Source organism: Carassius auratus, chromosome 24, assembly GCF_003368295.1.
Source record: "Carassius auratus strain Wakin chromosome 24, ASM336829v1, whole genome shotgun sequence".
NCBI classification, from domain to species: domain Eukaryota; kingdom Metazoa; phylum Chordata; class Actinopteri; order Cypriniformes; family Cyprinidae; genus Carassius; species Carassius auratus.
In genome coordinates, this window is record NC_039266.1 from 8,530,593 (window position 1) to 8,549,919 (window position 19,327).

Consider the following 19,327-nt stretch of genomic DNA (forward strand, 5'->3'; position numbering starts at 1 on the left):
ATAGGGGTCCCCAGTTTGTCTCTCGGTTTTGGAGGGAATTCTGTCGGCAGATCGGGGCCTCTACGAGTCTGTCTTCAGGATTCCATCCCCAGACCAACGGGCAGTCCGAGCGGGCAAACCAGGATTTGGAACGTTCTCTTCGCTGCCTGGCATCCCACAATCCCGGCTCCTGGTGTCAACAGCTGTCCTGGGTAGAATACGCCCATAACTCCCTTCCTGTTTCTGCCACAGGTATGTCCCCATTCCAGTGTTCTGTCGGTTATCAACCTCCCTTGTTTCCCACACAGGAACCCGAGGCTGCGGTCCCGTCTGCTTTGGCCTTTGTCCGACGGTGTCGCCGCACCTGGAAGAGGGCCAAGGCGGCCTTGGCCCAGGCTAATAGGCGGACTAAAGCAGCGGCCGACCGTCACCGAACTCCTGCTCCCCGCTATGTGTGTGGTCAAAGGGTATGGCTCTCTACCAAGGACCTGCCTCTCAGGGTAGCCTCACGCAAGTTGGCACCCAGGTTCATTGGCCCATACCGGATCACGAAGGTCCTGAGTCCGGCGGCGGTGCAGCTCAAGCTCCCTACCACGCTTGGTCGGGTGCACCCTGTTTTCAATGTTTCCAGGGTTAAACCTGTGTTCTATTCCCCTCTTGTTCCATCCGCCCCAACCCCCCCTCCCCCCCGTCTAGTGGATGGCTCCCCGGTCTATACGGTGCGGAGGTTGCTAGATGTCCGACGTAGGGGTCGGGGCTTTCAATATCTTGTGGACTGGGAGGGCTATGGCCCAGAGGAGAGGAGCTGGGTTCCGGCCCGGGACATCTTGGATCGGACACTTGTCGAGGACTTCTACCGGCGACGAGGTGAGCCCCTTCCTGCGGCGCCTGGTGGCGTCCGTCGGAGGGGGGGTACTGTCATGTCCACTGTCTGATCACCCCGTTCTTGTGTGTGTGTGTGTGTGTGTGTGTTTCTGTATATGTCTGCATTTCGTGCGCACATGGTGTTTTGTTTTGGTTTTGATTGCTCGTCTTACACCTATCTTTGGCGTTCCTCCCTCCCCCTCATTATCACAGTTTCCGTTTCTAATGGTTTGACCTCGCTCACCTGAATTCAATGTCTGTTCATCTCTTGCTCTATTTATTCCCGTCTGTCGCGCCTATCGGTGCCAGATCGTTGTTCGGCAACAATCCCCGTGTATCCACTTTGTCTGATCCTGTCAAGCCGTGTTCTGTCGTGCCTCTGTTTGCTGCTATTGGTTTGTTTTGTTTTTCTTTTTCCCCCTCCCTCATTTCCTAGACCGGGCACCGGCATTTCCCAGAAGAGTTTTTGCACGGTCGCTGGCTCGCTCGTGGCTTCCTCCCCTCTCCGCTATCATCGCGGCCGCGCCGTTGAGCGCCCCCTGCCGGGTGTTTTTGCAAGGACATTTGAAGTCTCTTTTTCTGTTGGACATTTTTCCTAATTTCCCGGCCTGTTTTTGTTCATTGGAGGAAGTTTTTTCTTTTGAGGTTTTTGAATAAATTGGTCCTGCACCGTAACCTGCATCTGTGTCCAGTTGTGTTCCTGACAAGAAGTCTGCAGCTCATCTGATGAGAGTCCACCGCTGTTACCTGAACTAGCGCAGAAAATTACATTCACATTGCACATACGCTGACTGGTTTCTACAGCATTCAACATATGATGTAAAACATTTCAGACAGCATGCAATGAATTTGTGTTATTCATCAGTGAGGTCTTACGAACAGCCAGATGGATGCTATCATCAGACGTAACAGAAAGGCAGTGGTCTGAAAGTCTCAGGTCATACAGCAAGCCGGCATCTACAGCTTATGAAGAGTGAGAAGGCAAAATGAAACAAACCAAACTTCTGCATATCCCGTAATCTCTGGCTGCACTGGAGCTCAGTGTTTCGCTGGTGTTCATGAGACGTTGAGGTAGAGGCTCCACCTGCTGGGGTTTCTCAGCTAGAACTCCATCTGAGTCATGTTTAGAGGAAGGTTTCTTGGCTTTGGTACATGATATGCTCCAGCCATAACGTCTCAGTGTTTGATGCACCTGACGCTGCCCATTCTCTCTATGAAGGGAATCAGCATGAGTGACGGTGGTTTGAGAAGAAAGGTGGGATGGAGTAATTCAGAGCAGGATTCATGCTGGAAACCTAGAGCACAGAAAACATGAAGATTTCATCTTGTCTGATATAATAATGGTCAGAATGAATCGATATTGCACCCACCCTTCTTCTCTCTAGAGCTAGACTGTTGTAAAGGGTCAAAAGCATTTGTTCAGGGAACAACTATTGCCCATTTCCTTGTCAGTCTCTATTCAAACCTGCAACTTTTTGTGTTAGCTGCACAAATCCATAACCAACACAATTAATAAAGACAGCTGGTGCTCCACTACTCACTATAGTCACTCCTCGACTATTCAATCCAGAAAAGCATAAGGCTCAGGGTTATTTGAGTTAACAAAGACTACAATTAAAACCACAAAAAAGTGAACTGAAATAAAATAGATGTCTAAAATATTAAATTTTTCAACTTTTCTTGATGTCCTAAAATATAGTAGTCAACATTTGAAGTGGATCAAAACCAAAAACCCAAAACCTAAATGTGTTCTTGTCTCAGGACAACTTTAATGGACTTTTTTGATCCACTTCAAATCTTGACTACTGTAAGTAAAACTAAAACTGAAATTAAAAAGAATTATCTGTTATCCAATTGGACTTACTGAAAAAATGGCCGTGATTTTAACGGTAAAAAACTGTGAAAATGCTATAGTTGTATAAAATTTACAGGGAAAAACCGTGCGTTGCATTTCAAATTCTGTTTGAATTTGATTTATTTTTTCTTTTAAATGACTATGTTTCCTCTTTTTTTTTCTTATCTGTTATGTTTATTAGGGTTGTATGTTACATAAAATGTTGTTAAATTAATGTTTTTTGCATATTTCAGTTTAATGAGTCTCACCATGATGATTTACTTCTAAAATTAATGTAAAACTGTAAAACCTAAAATGGTGTTACCGTATTTTTTACGGTAGATTTCTGGCAACCACAGCTGCCGGTTACAGTGTAGAACTTGTTTACTAAAATCAATACTATTTAAAATAAAGAGTTTGTATTATTAATAAAAAGTTTTGTGTACATAATATATGTGTGTGTATAGGCTACACATAGAAAATAATGTATATATTTACAGTCATATAATTTATAAATATATTTAATATATAAACATAACACTTTTCTTAAATATAATATATGCATGTGTATGTATTTATATATACCTAATAAATATTACTACTCACTACTCATAATCAGAAACCAGAAGGCAATCCCGGTCTCCTGGGATGCTGTAAAAGGAGAAAAGATCATTAACTTTAGAGCGACTCTTTTAATGTCTTCATCCTGCGGGAATGTGATAACCATTTTATATTTCAATGCATTTTTCTCTTAAAATAAAGAAGCTTTTGAGTCACCTCAAGAACTGGAGGAGTGATGGGCTGGACTACAAACAAAACCAAACCATGTTAATGCATTTCACAGACTCTTTAAGCACAGTATTAGAAGCAGGTCGTCTCACCACGGGAGCTTCAGCAGCACCACCTCGATGTAAAACAGGTCTGCTGTCAGGTACACACGGTCTCTGTGGGGCTCATATGTGACCCCAACCTACAAAAACCAGGAGTCTGTCAGCTGAAATGATGAGAGGCAGCTGCAGGGGGTTTTAAGGAACAGCAATGAAATCTGAAACTCATCCAAGGTTTTCAAATGCTGACAAAGTATTAAATTGTGAGGAACGCAAACAAGGATACCTCTGTCAATACTGAACTTCAGATGGATGTTCAATTCATCACAGCTTTAAGAGTCATTTCCATCTCAGCTGGCAGGGTGCAGAACTGCTAAAATAATGACTGTGTTCAAACTGGTTTTCCAGGGTAATCCTGCAGTTTTTCCATTGGTTGTATATATATATATATATATATATATATATGTTGCGATCTAAGTGCAATATCTGCGTGTAAGAAAAGTTCAAACTTGGCAATCATCTCTATTCTGGACACCACTGCTGTCAAGGAAGACACTTCAGACAACACAAAACACCAAGGAATATAAGAGAAAGAGAAAAACAAATTTTTTTATTCGCAGAACTATGTTAGAGTTGAATTCAAGGACATCGTCACCGCTGAGCGCCTCGTTGATCTTCTGAAGACATTGTGGGTTTGTCTCACAGACTCCGCCATCTCCTTGTGTTTTTTCCTATTAAGAAAAATACTCCTCACCTGCTTGTTTCAACACAGCAAAACTGAGAAATGCTGAAAAGCCCCAAGGAATGACATTCTGAGACAAAAACTATAACCCCGAGCATATCCTGGAGTGACTTTCCAACCATTCTGCACCTTACAGCTGCTCAGAGAAACTCAGATTTAATCATCTCTCTGGAGAGCGACCTGCTGTTCGCATATTATTCTGGCACTGATTTATGCAATCCGCAACGGTCTTAAGCTAAACATCTGGAATAGATTTGGAAGGTTGTGCACACACATAATGGCAAAAATCTGAGGCTGATCTCTGTGAGACTTAAGTTTGGACTCTAACGCACAATAATTGACCCAGCCTTGACCTTTTCACCCTGCTTTAACCCAAACATGCATATATTCCATTTGTAGTTATCAATATGACGTATATTAAATATTATATTAATGTCAAGGTTCCCCAAGGTTTGTGAAAGATCTTCAGGGGGATTATGAGTTTACCTGCATTTCATGCGACCATTATCGAGGTCAGAGAACCATGAGCATTCAAATGTGACCTTTCTATATGAAAATACAGGGGCATCTCAACAAATTAGAATGTCGTAGGAAAGTTAATTGAAGTAATTCAACTCAAACTGTCAAACTTGTGTGTATTAACTAAAATCAATGCTCACATTTAACTGGAAGCACAGGTTTCATCTGCATTGTTTGTTCTCTTGTTTCTCATCTTCCTCTTGACAATAGCTCATAGATTCTCTCTGGGGTTCAGGTCTGGAGAGTTTGCTGGCCAGTCAAGCACACCAACACCAACAAAATCAGCATCTTCAGAAAGCTGGTCAGCAGAAGGAAGCATGAAGTGCTCCTAGATTTCAAGATTTATATCAACAGTGACTTCGGTTTTCAAAAAACACAGTGGACCAACACCAGCAGATGACATTGACCCCAAATCATCACAGACTGTGGAAACTTAACACTGGACTTCAAGCAGCTTGGGCAATGAGCTTCTCCACCCTTCCTCCAGACTCTAGGACCTTGGTTTCCAAATGAAATACAAAACTTGCTCTTATCTGAAAAAAGGACTTTGGACCACTGGGCAACAATCCAGTTCTTATTCTCCTGAGCCCAGGTTAGACGCCTCTGACGTTTTCTTTGGTTCAGTAAATTCTTCAACACGTCTGTGTGTGGTGGCTCTTGATGTCTTGACCCCAGCCTCAGTCCATTCCTTGTGAAGTTCATTCAAATTCTTGAATTGATTTTGCTTGACAATCCTCATAAGGCTGTGCTTCTCTCTGCTGTTTGTGCATCTTTTTCTTCTACACTTTTTCCTTCCAGTCAACTTTCTGTTAACATGCTTGGATACAGCACTCTGTGAAAAGCCAGCTTCTTTGGCAATGAATGTTTGTGTCTTACTCTCCTTGTGAAGGGTGTCAATAATTGTCTTCTGAACAACTGTCAGATCAGCAGTCTTCCCCATGATTGTGTAGCCTAGTGAACCAAACTGAGAGACCGTTTTGAAGGCTCAGGAAACCTTTGCAGGTGTTTTGAGTTGATTAGCTGATTGGCATGTCACCATATTCTAATTTGGTTAGATAGTGAATTGGCATGTTTTTGTAAAATGTGAGCCAAAATCATCACAATTAAAAGAACCAAAGACTTAAACTACTTCAGTCTGTGTGCACTGAATTTAATAACACACGAGGTTCCCAATTTAAATTGAATTACTGAAATAAATGAATTTTCCACGACATTCTAATGTATTGCACTTGTGTAATTATGTAATCCTTCAAAAGGTAACTGTATTTTGATTAGGAGTATTTTAAAATGTGATTTAATCTAATTACAAGTAGCCTACTTGATTTTTGGAATCTGATTATGTAATTCAGAGAACATGTAATCAGTTATAGCTATGCAAACATGACACAGGAGTGAATACATTATTTTAGATTTTTGGATATTTCTTGAATGCAATTGTCTCCCCATATATCTCCGCACCAGGTGACAAAAACATCCCGTTATGCCTGATATCACAATCTGGTATTTCTTGCTAGCATATTATTTAAATGTATCATCATAATCACAAACACATTGGTTTGTAGCACAAATTGTTGTACCGTTTACTGCACTTTGTTGTTCTAGTTGCCTAGAGAATGAACCAGTCTCGCACATTCACAGGAAATACATTACTTCTGTGTTTCAAAATACTAATACCATCTAAGAATAAAACAACAACAACAAAAACATATCTTAAACCAGCCTAAGCTTGTCTGGACTTTGAGTCTGTTTTGGGGCACTTGACCATTTAGCCAGCTATACATTGATATTTAGTCACGCAGTAGTACAGGTAGCAAGGTTTCTTTGTTAATTATATAATAGATAAAATAAAGCATGTGTCTTTTTAAAAAAAAATCCAAAATAAGCAGTAAGAAAACAAAGAGTGCAAGTCTCAAAAGAGTCGTTCGAAAAATAGATGAAGTAGAACTAGAATAGAGAGTGATAGAGGGTCAGATGAAGAAACTAGATAGCACAGACTAGTTTAAACCATCTATGACCAGCAAAACTGCTTTGAGATATTTTGTCTTGAATAGGAGTGACTCTATAAAGTGCGCGCTCCGTGAATGTGGTGGGGTCTTCTGCGCATGCGCAAACAGATCCATGTGATCCTCTGACACACACCCAGCTCTGACTGCTGCCCGCCGCACCGGAGACCGGAGACACCCGCTTCAGCCGAACACAGAGCACTCGGACCGGATCTGATGACCTCGCTCGGGATGTGGAGGCTACAGTGACGCCAGAGATCAGGGAAGAGGAAGCTCTCCCTTCCCAGAAGCCCCTGTGTCTCTGGATCACCTTCAGCTGAAGCAGACACACAGGTGAGATCAGTACCTCCGCATCAGTACTGGTATAATACTGCATCCAGACCGGTGCTGATGGAGGAGAGCTAGTGTGTGTGTGTGTGTGTGTGTGTGTGTGTGCGCGTGCGTGCGTGCGTGCGTGTGAGAGAGAGAGAGAGAGAGAGAGAGAGAGAGAGTACAAGAAGTGACTCTCAAACACTACTGATAGCACAGTGACAGATGCTAATACCATGGTATACAAGAATGATTCCCATAGTATGACTCTCATGAAGATTAGCATAAAATGATCAATGTACTGTACATATTCAAAATAATCACTGGATTGGAGTGTGGCAAAAACATGAACCCTGGCTAGGGATGTGAAATCAAATCATATCATATCATATATCATATCTCATCATATCTCCCAGGTCTCTCTCTCTCTCTCTCTCTCTCTCTCTCTCTGAGGATTGTGGGTAGCGAGGGTGTTTGCAGTAGAGCACGTTGTTTTTGGCGTTCCCTGATAGTTTTTTTCTATTCCATTTCTCTTTAATTATAAACTGTTTTTGAAGTTAAATTGCCAGATTAACCTCGGAGCGCTGACTGCGGTCAGCGCGGGTTCGCGCGCAGGTATGGAGCTGGGCGGTGATTTCTCTCGTCTGACCCTCGATCACGGCTGTAAGTGTACACCGGATGACTCTATGTCAATTGAGGACGTACTGATAGCGATCAGCGAACAGGTCGGTGGTTTAAATATTAAATCTGCCTCAAGGATGAACAGAGCACTCGTTATATTTCTCAAAGAAGTTTCAATGGTTGATGAACTGTTAGAGAAAGGACTTGTTGTAAACGATACTTTTTTACCGCTACTGCCTCTGTCAAATCCTTCTAAGAAAGTTGTACTTTCAAACGTACCACCCTTCATAAAAGAAGGAACTTTAAAAGAGATTCTTGAACGCTACGGAAAATTAACTGCTCCGATTAAGATGATTCCGTTAGGTCTTAAAAATCCAAACTTTAAGCATGTAATGTCTTTCCGACGTTTCACGTACATGATACCCAATTCGCAAAATGAGCCGCTTAATCTGGTGCTAAAAATAGCAGTAGAGGGTAAAGATTACACAATCTTTGTCACTTCGGATAACATGCGCTGTTTTTTGTGCAGTGAATACGGACATCAGAAACAGGCATGTCCCAAACAACAGAGCGCTAACAATCCGGCAGGTTTACAAACATCTCCCAAAATAAATGTTCAGGAGAATAATGTGAGCGTTAAAGAAAGTAACGCGGCTGTTCATGATGTGACAGATGAAGCTGTTGAGAGAAATGTGGAGATAAACAATGTAAACACGGTAGATGATACAGTAGATGGTGCTACAAGTGTTAATGCTGTAGGGGAGGGGGGAGAAAATGAAGAATTACAGAAATTACAATCTCAGACTAAAAACAGAGATGAAGATCTATTGATGGAGTGTGCAGAAACAGATGACAGAAACGATGATAAGTCAGACGAAGCAAATGAAAGTTGTAGTCAGTCGTTTCCAAGCGGCTCTGGTGTGGTCCGGTCTGATAGTGATTCAGATGAATGTGAGAGTGTAGGGAGTTTCCTAGAAATGGGAGACATTGATTCCCAAATAGGCACATCAGAATTGAGTGGCTGTGAAACTAAGTTATATTCTACGAGGGAGATTAGTGCTTTCCTTGATGAAACTAAAGGTGTACGGAATCCACAGTTTGATTTGTTTTTTCCAGATTTAAAAAGATTTTTAGTGTCTTGTAGAGATGTAATGATAAATGCAACAGTTGAGGAGTTTAGTAGACAAAAACGGTATCGTCTTAAAAAAATAATGACCAAAGTAAAGAAAATGATTCATCAAGATGGAAAAAAGTAGCTGCCAAGAGATTGGAAAAGATAGTCTTGTGAGATATCACCTGCTGCATTAAGATATAATGACATCCTTAAATATTGGATCTTTAAATGTAAATGGATGTCGTAATAAAGAAAAGAGAAGTGCACTTTTAAAGTTTTTGGCTTTTAAAAAGTCAAGTGTGATATTCTTACAAGAAACACACACAGATGTATTTAACCAGGCAGAATGGCTAAGTGAATGGAAAGGACAGGCTTTTCTCAGCCATGGTTCCAGTGTAAGTGCTGGAGTAGCTGTTCTCATATCAGAAAGTGTTCAGGGTAACGCTTCTAATATGATCGAAATTATTCCTGGAAGAATGCAGCGGGTGGATATCACTTTGCAAGATCTGTCTTTTTCCTTCATTAATGTATATGCTCCTAATGTTGGGTATGAAAGAGGTTTATTTTTTAAAAAATTACAGGACGCAATGATTAATATTCCTCGTGATAACTTAATCATTGTGGCTGGAGATTTTAATTGTACTCTTAATAATATAGTTGATAGGAATCATGACGAACCGCATCCCAATTCCGCTGAAGCTCTTAAGAAAGTAATAACTTTTCATTCCCTTGTAGATGTGTGGAGAGAATCTTTCCCCAAAAGCAGGCAGTACACATGGATGAAAGTAAATTCCAATACAATATCAGGCGCTCGATTAGATCGAATATATGTTCAGAAATGTCGAAGAGGACAATTTTTTGATAGCAAAATTGTTCCTACTCCAATTTCTGACCATTTCTATGTCTCTGTTACAGTTACAACATCGAGTAATACCTTTAAATCATATTGGCGTTTTAACAACACTCTGTTGCGAGATCGTACGTTTATACATCTATTTGATTTCTTTTGGAGAGCTTGGAGAGAGAGAAAGACAGATTTTAAATCCCTAAGTCAGTGGTGGGACATTGGGAAAATCAATATTCAGTCTTTTTGCCAACAGTATGTACAAAATAATACAAAAGAAATTCAGAAGAAAATTGAAGAGTTAGAACAAGAAATCATGAGACTGAACAGCTCCATAAGTGAAAGTGGTGGAACAAGTGTGGATCTGCTTGAACAATATCATTTTCTCCTGAAAAACTTGCATGAAGAAAGAGATCAAGGAAAAATAGTACAACAAAGATTTACTCAGCTCAACAACATGGACTCTTCAACATCATTCTTTTTTGCTTTAGAGAAAAAAGTCCAAGACAAGAAATCAATAAGTCATCTTAAATTATCAAATGGAAGGGAGACAACCGATAAGAGAGAAATTACTTCACAAGTTTTGTCTTTTTATGAAGAACTGTATAGTGCTGAACCTTGTGATTCCGAAGCGACAGCCTATTTTCTTACTGGAACTCCAAAACTGAAGGAAGAGGAGAAGACACTATTAGAAAAACCACTTTCACTAGAAGAGTTGAGCGAGGCTGCTAAACAGCAGTCAGTGGGACGATCTCCAGGATTGGATGGACTGACTTCAGAGTTCTACAAGGCTTTGTGGTCATTGATTGGACCAGATCTGTACTCCGTGTTCCTTGAATGTGAAAAATCAAGACTACTTCCTCTCAGTTGTAGAAGAGCAATAATTACGCTACTGCCAAAGAAAGGAGATCTAGGACTTTTAAAGAACTGGCGCCCTATCTCCCTTTTAGGGATAGATTATAAAATACTTTCAAAGGCACTAACGAACCGCTTGAAAAATGTTATGGCTTCAATAATTTATAAAGACCAATCTTATTGTGTTCCAAGACGTTCTATTTTTGATAACCTTTTTCTTGTGCGAGATTTATTGCATTTTACTGAGATTTATGGACTTGATGTGGGCCTTTTATCCCTTGACCAGGAAAAGGCGTTCGACAGAGTCGATCATGGATACCTTTTTAATGCCTTATCAGCTTTTGGCTTTGGAGAACAGTTCATTTCATGGATCAAGATACTCTATACAGATGTTTTTAGTATGTTGAAGTTAAACGGAACACTAACTAGAACTTTTCCTGTGCGTAGAGGCATAAGACAAGGATGTAGCCTCTCAGGACTTTTGTATTCAATATCCATCGAACCTTTATTGAGAGTTCTCAGAGAAAAGCTACAAGGTATTTCAGTCCTCAATCCCAGTATATCGGAAACTACTGTAGTAAGGCTTATTGCCTATGCTGATGACGTTACAGTCATAATAAGATCTCAAGAAGACATTTTTCAGTTGAGGAAGTGTCTAGACTGGTTTCAGAAAGCATCTTCAGCGAAGGTAAATTGGAACAAAACGGAAGCATTACTTTGTGGCCAGTGGCGGGAAGAAGTTCCACCTCATCTCCCACAACAGTGCCACTGGAACACAGACGGATTGAAGATCCTTGGAATCTTTTTTGGCACTCAGCAGTATATGACAAGGAATTGGGATGGAGTGGTTGAAAAGATTTTAGGACGATTGAAGAGATGGAACTGGATTCAGCCACAGTTATCATGTAGAGGAAGAGTTTTAGTGATAAACAACTTAGCTGCTTCAATGTTGTGGCATCGACTGACTGTTTTAGACCCTCCAGCTGGACTTTTACAGCTACTCCAGAAACACTTTGTGAATTTCTTCTGGGGAGGCCATCATTGGGTTCATCCAGGGATTCTGAATTTACCTGTGTTTGAGGGTGGTCAGGGTCTCATTGATCTAACCGCTAAATGGAGAGCTATGAGACTACAATCAGCTCAAAAACTGCTGTATAACACTGATCCACAACCGTGGATTATGTATGGGTTAGCAGTATTACGAGCAGTTAGTAAAATGGGACTTGATAGACATTTATTCCTTATTTCTAATGATGCAGTCAAAGCTCTGGGTATAAATGGATTCTACCAGTCTGTATTAAGAGCATGGAATATTTTTAAAATGGAAAGAGAGAGCCATTTTGGACTTGAAGAACCAATATTTCATAACTCATGGCTATGTCATCCGTCTAACTTGCCAAATGTTGGAATTAACACTTTTATTTCATCGGGGGTTTTAAAAGTGGCAGATTTAGTTGATACCGAACATAGTACATGGTTTTCAGCACTAGAAATAACTAAACAAATGGGTAAGAAGTCAGAAAGGATAGTGAAGAATGTTTTAAGCAAGTTAAAATCATCATTTCCTATATCATTTAATAAGTTTCTTGAAGATTATTTTGTTAATGGTTCAAATCAAATGTTTTTTCCTGAATTATTTGTAACACCATATAATTGCCAGGATAATGAAGATAAGAGACAACTTCTTTCCTTAAAAGAACTTCAACATATGTCTTTTTCAGAAAGCAGTAAGCGACTTTTGTATATAGCTTGTGTGAAGTCAAGATTTCGTGAACAACTTAAAAATAAGACGGATACAAAATGGAGGAGTTATTTATCTGTCCCTGACGTTCAATTACCTTCATGGCGTTTATTTTATAAAAGTCCATTGCCCAAACGATCAGGAGATTTACAGTGGCGTATCTTGCACTGTGCTTTAGCAACAAAAACATTTTTGTTTAAGTGTAACTTTAGTACATCTTCAGTTTGCAAATTTTGTAATGTATCAGATACTGTTTTTCACATTTTTTCTGAGTGTTATAGAATTGTACCTCTTTTGGATCTCTTAGAAAATTTATTTAGAGGTTTTGGTTGGAATTTTTCAAAAACGGTATTTATTTTTGGGGTTAAATATATGAAGTCTCAAAGTGAGTCCTGCACATTTTCCAATTTTTTAATTGGGCAAGCGAAGTTAACCATTTGGAAAGCATATCAAATTGAAAATGAAGACAAAAGAATTAATATAGTAGGATTGTTCAAAGCTTTGGTAGAGTCCAGAGTTAAAATAGAGTATGAATTTTATAAAATGAACAATAATATGTTAATTTTTATAAAAAAGTGGTGTATAAATGCAGATTTTATTTTTGTGAATGATGATGATAAATTAGTGTTTCAGTGGTACTCTTGAAATTTGAAAGAATTAATATTGAATTTAAAGTGTTATTTATTACTCATTGTTTATTAAGTATTGTCATGAATTTTGGAAACGTGATGATCATTGTATAATATGATAGAATAATAAAAGTGGATAAGTCTCTCTCTCTCTCTCTCTCTGTTTGTGTGTGTGTGCGCTGTACTGAAACCTGCAGACTGTGAGTGTGTGAATGTAAAAGCAGACCCAGCCCTGGCCTCTCGCTGTCTGTACACACACACACACACACACACACACACACACACATGTGATATGCTCTTATGTACTAATGTACACTACACTCACGTGTTCTGAATCGATCCTTTCCTCCAGTCGTTATGGATGTCCTTCGTCTGGGAGTCGTCTCTTTCTATTCTGTGTAGAACTGATGCTTGCTGAACTCTACAGTAACACACACACACACACACACACATCTGTCTGATGTTATTAGTGTGCTGAGGATCAGTCTGATGAACCAGACCAGTGTTACTTTACTATTATCTCTGCACTATTAGAGCATGTATGATCATTAGTACTTTGACTACTTGAGCTTATTTTATTTGAGTAAGTTGCCAAGGCAATATTTCTAAGTAAATTTGTTTATATTGTTTCAGTTTAGGGTCAGGTTTAGGCTTAAATAAAAATATTATTTCTATTCCTTTTATTTCAGTTTTAGTAATCAATACTTCACCGTCGACTTTGCAACATTTCTAATCTTCATTTTCGTTGAAGTTTTAGTAATTTATTATTTTTTTATATCTGTTTTATAATATAAAAATAATATTTGTATTTATAATATTTCAGTTTTACTAATTAGTACTTCAACTTATTTTGTAATTCAAAGATCAGTGATTTTCTTGAGCTTGTGTTATTTTTTTTATTTTAATTATCCTAATTTATTTGCTTTTCAGTTTTATCAATATTAGTACTTCACCATAAGTTTTTCATCAAATCTTGCTTTATTTTGATGATCAGAATCCATATTTGCTAGTTTTAGTGTTGGTTAGCAGTAGCGACGCTGCCCCAGATGTGCAGAAGCTCACAGGAAGTTCCTCTGACTCAGGAGAGACGTGAAGCTGTTGTCTTCATCTGCTCCAGGTGCACAGCAGCAGTACATGATCTTCTGGAACTGACTGACCCCTGACCCCTGGCTTCAGTGACCTCTGACCCCTGGCAGCCGTGACCATGGCAGCAGCCAAGACCTCGCTGGCTCTGCACAAGGTGATCATGGTCGGCAGCGGCGGAGTCGGGAAGTCTGCGCTCACTCTGCAGTTCATGTACGATGAGGTGAGGATGGCTTCCACGTATTAGAACGATACTGTGACCCCGCGGTGACCCTGTCATCAGCAGCACAGCTGTGTTTGTAGATCAGTAGACAACAATACATTCTATGAGCCACAATCATCAATTTTTCTTTTATGCCAAAAATCATTAGGATATTAAGATCATGTTCCATGAAGATATATAGTAACTTTTCTTCAGTAAATATATCAAAACTACATTTTGGATTGTAATATGCATTGCTAAGAATTCATTTGAACAACTTTAAAGATGATTTTCTCAGTTGTCCTAACAAACCATCCATCAATGGAGAGATGATTTATTCAGCTTTATAACTATATTTATTGGATTTTGCTTTTGGAAGAAACGGGAACACAAAACAGAAATGTGATATTAAATAAACCACAATTCAGTTTGTGACTGAAGGGGTTTCAAGAACTATTTTTTCTTCTGTAAAAAAAAAAAGAAATAGATATAATTTTTTTTTTTATCTTTAAAATATATTTTTTAATACAATTAGAATCAGCATTATTATTGTTAAATTAAACTGAAACTAAAACTAAAATGATTTATATAATTGTTAATAAAATGTAATAAAACAATTAATTAAAAAATCTAATATATTGTCTATTCATTCTCATGTATTTTAACTTGTACTAAAACAACTTAAATAAATCAATAAAAACAACATATCTATAAAAAATACAAAAAATGTCCACCAAAAATTCTTTAAACAAACTAAAATGAAAATGAAAGGGGTCTAAAGTAGTAACTCAGCTCCACTGATTATAATGTAAAAGAAGAAATAAACATCACATGTCTTGTTTATTATTATAATTTAGATTATTTCATAAATATTAAATATTTGAGTTGTTATTAGGCTCAGTGGATGTTTGCTGAGTGTGTTTTTATCGTTTAGGGGTCATAAATGGGTTGTATGTAGATCAACATCTGTCCTCTTCTCCTCAGTTTGTGGAGGACTACGAGCCCACGAAGGCTGACAGCTACAGGAAGAAGGTGGTTCTGGACGGCGAGGAGGTGCAGATAGATATTCTGGACACCGCCGGTCAGGAGGACTACGCAGCCATCAGAGATAACTACTTCCGCAGCGGCGAGGGCTTCCTCTGCGTCTTCTCCATCACCGAACTCGAGTCTTTTACAGCCACGGCTGACCTCAGGTGATCCACAGAGCGGAGCTCGACTGGTTTACACTTCAACTGATCATCTCGCTCATCTCGCTCATCTCGCTCATCTCATTGTGTTAGTGCTTGATCATGGTTCGACTAGTTTATTTATTTATTTAGTTGTGACACTTTAAATAGTTATTTAGTTCAAGTTTAAATGCAAAAAGGAGTTGCATGTGATGCGTAAACGCTTAACGATACACAAACCTGACGTCACGGTTCAGTATGGTTTCTCTACAGCAGAAGGAAAAAAATTAAGTATATATATATATATATATTAACAATGGTTTACTGAACAAATCTTTAAATAAATTAAACTATAATAAAAAGGTTTTTGGGGATAAATCTACCTCCGCTTCTGCTCTTAACTATAGAGAGCCCTTTCATAAGGTTACAATTAACAACAGACAAACTTAAATTCAATTACTAGTTATTGTTAACTATAATAATCAACGCTCAAAAAAATTGCAAACATGTTAATTGTTTTTAAATTTAAATTTCTATCTGTAATTGAAATGAAATAATTTGGCGTTCATAAAATATTTATCTAAATATACATTAAATAATTAAGACATCACTAACAGGTCAAATGAAATATAATGAGTATATTGTCCTGAATTTCCTGAAATAATCTGATGATTTATTTGGCACACGTGTGTACCGTTACACCCCTCTCTCGCTCAGAGAGCAGATTCTGCGGGTGAAGGAGGACGAGAACGTTCCCTTCCTGTTGGTGGGAAATAAGTCAGATCTGGAGGACAGGAGACAGGTGAACGCCGACGAGGCCAAAGCCCGAGCGGATCAGTGGAGCGTGAGCTACGTGGAGACGTCTGCCAAAACCAGAGCCAACGTGGACAAGGTGAGAGACACGGAGTCAGTGGTCTACATCCTGCTCTCAGAAGGGCTTCAGCACGCTTTCTTAACCTACTTCTGGGCTACAGTGTCTACACGTTTAATTAAACCGTATATATGTGAAAATAAATAAATAATAATAGTTAGAAATAATAATAATTAATAATAATAATAGAAATACGAGCAGTCTAGTATTCATCTGAAGCAGGTTTTCACTTGATTGCAGGTTTTCTTCGACCTCATGAGGGAAATCCGCGCTAGGAAGATGGAGGACAGCAAGGAAAAGAACGGAAAGAAGAAGAGGAAATGTCTGGCCAAACGAATCCGTGAAAGATGTTGTATTTTATAGTGTCTGCGATCCTTTAGTGTCCTGTGTGTTCTCGTCCTCGGCTGCGATGTGTCCGACCAGACGAAGCACAGCTCACTGAGATGGAGAGGACTTCATAGATTCATGCACTAGAGGGTGGACTTCCTGTGTGAGAGATCTGGACTTCCTGTGTGAGAGATCTGGACTTCCTGTGTGAGAGATCTGAGAGATGTGTATTTGATTTCATTCATGTCAGATGTGTTTGAGTTCTCAGGACTCTTCCTGTATATGAACACATTTCTGCTTTCCTGATAAAACCACTTTGGGTCAGTAAGATTTCTAAAAATGTCCGTTCTGCTCATCAAGGCTGCATTCATTTGATCAAAAATTGTTAAATATTATTACAATATCAAATTAAATTTTCTGTGTGAATCTGTGTTAAAGTGTAATGTATTTCTGTGATGCTCCGCTGTATTTTCAGCATCATTCCTCCAGTCTTCAGTGTCACATGATCTTCAGAAATCATTCTGTCGTTGAAATGAACAACTTTTGTAACATTTTACTGTCACTTTAATGCATCCTTCATGAATAGAAGTACTGATTTCCTGAGAAGAAGAAAGTCTTACTGAGACGAGGGTTTTACATTTATGTTTAGATCACCTGAAAACAAAGTTCATTCTGGTGTAAAGAAGTCTTCTTCTAGCCTTACAGCTAAAATGAGTGTGTGATGTATTACTTTAATGTAGGTTTATATGCATTACATGACACTTTATTGACTTGAGGGGTCTTGAAAAACTGAAAACACAAGAAGAGCTAATTAGCAGGCTTTCAAGAAGAAGAAAAAAAAGACAAGCTTTATGGTTAAATTATTAACAAAACAAAAAAAACCCGTCAATTTGTTGGTTTGTGGCTAAGCAAGTAGTAATTGTTATGCATAAAAACTGCAGTACACTAAGAAGCGATGAGATCTGTGTAGTTCCTTAACATCTGTAGCAGCTCGTGGAACAGGAAGTTCCTCTGGCTGCTGCGGTTCAGTGTGCTTGACTTCCTGCTGCCTTGATGTCCATGGTGAATGTGACTCTCATCCAGTCCCTTTACTCTCGATGCGTCTGCATCCTTGCTCTCAGACCACGACACGCACATTAGTTGTGGTGCAGAGTTTGATGACAATCTTATGTTTTTCACATGTGATGTGTGCTCCTGCCCCACGGCTCCAGTCTCAATCATTTCAATGTATATCAGTGACTGTTTCTTTTCATTCTGCCTTTCTGCTTTTTTATATATGTATTGTTATTGTGAAAGCTTATTTCAGCTATTACAAAAAATATTTTTTTCTAATTTAAATGTGTTTTATTATTCGCAAGAATGTTATTTATATTCAGTACTAACTTTTATTCCCATTATACCTCTGTAGTGCATGGAAGCCCATTTCCGGTCAAAACTGAAATTTTTATCCTACAATTTTTTTTTCTTACAATAAATGTTACATTTATTTTGTGGTTAAAAAATATTTTTATTATTATTATTTAATTTTTTTATCCAGTTGTGGAAACAAGCTTCTGTATATTTGTATTTTAGTACAAAATAAACATATGGCAGATTGTCGAGATCATCATAAGCACTTCTAGCAACTTGAAGGGAGAACAAAATAAATACATTCATCACTTAAATTTAGTTGCTTACAAAGACTTTACCCTTCGTGTGTGTGGGCTGTGTGTGTTCAGAATTTACATGCATTTTAAAAGGAAGGTTGTTCTGTTAAAAAACAATTATGATTACAAAATAAACTATACAAAATATATAGCTAATTCTCAGTAATCTGTAGTATTTCAAGTTTATATATTAACCTGAACTTTAAAATAATGAACTGCATTCAAGTTCCTAGATTTCTGACTGTGAAGGTAATATTTGGAAGTAACAGAAATGAAATTGTTTAAATTAAATTATTTAAAGGTCACCTATCATGCCCCTTTTTACAAGATGTGTTATAAATCTCAGCTGTCCCTAGAGCATGTTTGTTAAATCTAATCTCACAATACCCCACAGATTATTTATGATACTATTCTGATAATGTATATTTTGAGTGGAAGCAGAAACAGGGTGTTTTTGTGCATGTATCTTTAAATGCAAATGAGCTGCTGCTCCGCCCCCTTTTCCAGAATAGAGCTGTGCTATTTTCACTTACTTGTCTGGACTAAACAACTTCTATAGCACTAATGTGAAGATGTTTCTTACTTGAATGCTACTTTTAAATGCTCTGAGTCTGGTGTGAAGATGAACATTATCAGAGCGTGTGTGGGGTGGGGTCACGCAAACACAATCGTCAATCAAATATTGTGGGTGGGGCTTGTAAATTGTGACGTCACACTTTGAGACACTGCTCATGATTTTTAACATTGTAGGGTGTTTGTGTACACATACTGCCAATACACATATATGTTTAAACAACATGTAAAAGTGGATTTTGCATAATAGGTACCTTTAAATAAATAATGAATGACAAACATTATTTGTGTTTTTTTTTTTTTTCTCAATAATTTTTGATCCCGCTGAACTGAGGTCAGGTTATTTTGGTTTATTAACAACCCTTATGAAACGGTGACCAGTGGAAATATTATCGCTACTACAGTTAGTTTTACCCCTGTATATATCCTGTAATTAGCCAATAGTCATTATTGTCAAAAAAACAAAAAACAATTTGTCTAAATTATAGATTTTAAATCAAAATTCTAAACAAAAATAGTTATATATATATATATATATATATATATATATATATATATATATATATATATATATATGA

General features: G+C 38.3%; 1 protein-coding gene across 1 annotated transcript; it reads left to right on the forward strand.

The window, feature by feature from the left end:
• Positions 1–6,894: 6,894 nt before the first annotated feature.
• On the forward strand, positions 6,895–16,937 carry LOC113042231 (ras-related protein Ral-A-like). Its single transcript, XM_026200894.1, has 5 exons — positions 6,895–7,101; positions 13,999–14,187; positions 15,151–15,359; positions 16,050–16,224; positions 16,444–16,937. The coding sequence occupies exons 2-5, from the start codon at positions 14,086–14,088 to the stop codon at positions 16,564–16,566; spliced, it is 609 nt and encodes a 202-aa protein (XP_026056679.1). The 5' UTR covers positions 6,895–7,101; positions 13,999–14,085; the 3' UTR covers positions 16,567–16,937.
• Positions 16,938–19,327: the final 2,390 nt, after the last annotated feature.

Bases quoted from the DNA above. Each gene is read 5' to 3' on its own strand.
- LOC113042231 (XM_026200894.1), top strand. From the start codon at position 14,086: ATGGCAGCAGCCAAGACCTCGCTGGCTCTGCACAAGGTGATCATGGTC. The intron at 15,360-16,049 runs GTGATCCACAGA...TCTCTCGCTCAG, and splicing joins ACAGCCACGGCTGACCTCAG to AGAGCAGATTCTGCGGGTGA. The intron at 16,225-16,443 runs GTGAGAGACACG...ACTTGATTGCAG, and splicing joins CCAGAGCCAACGTGGACAAG to GTTTTCTTCGACCTCATGAG.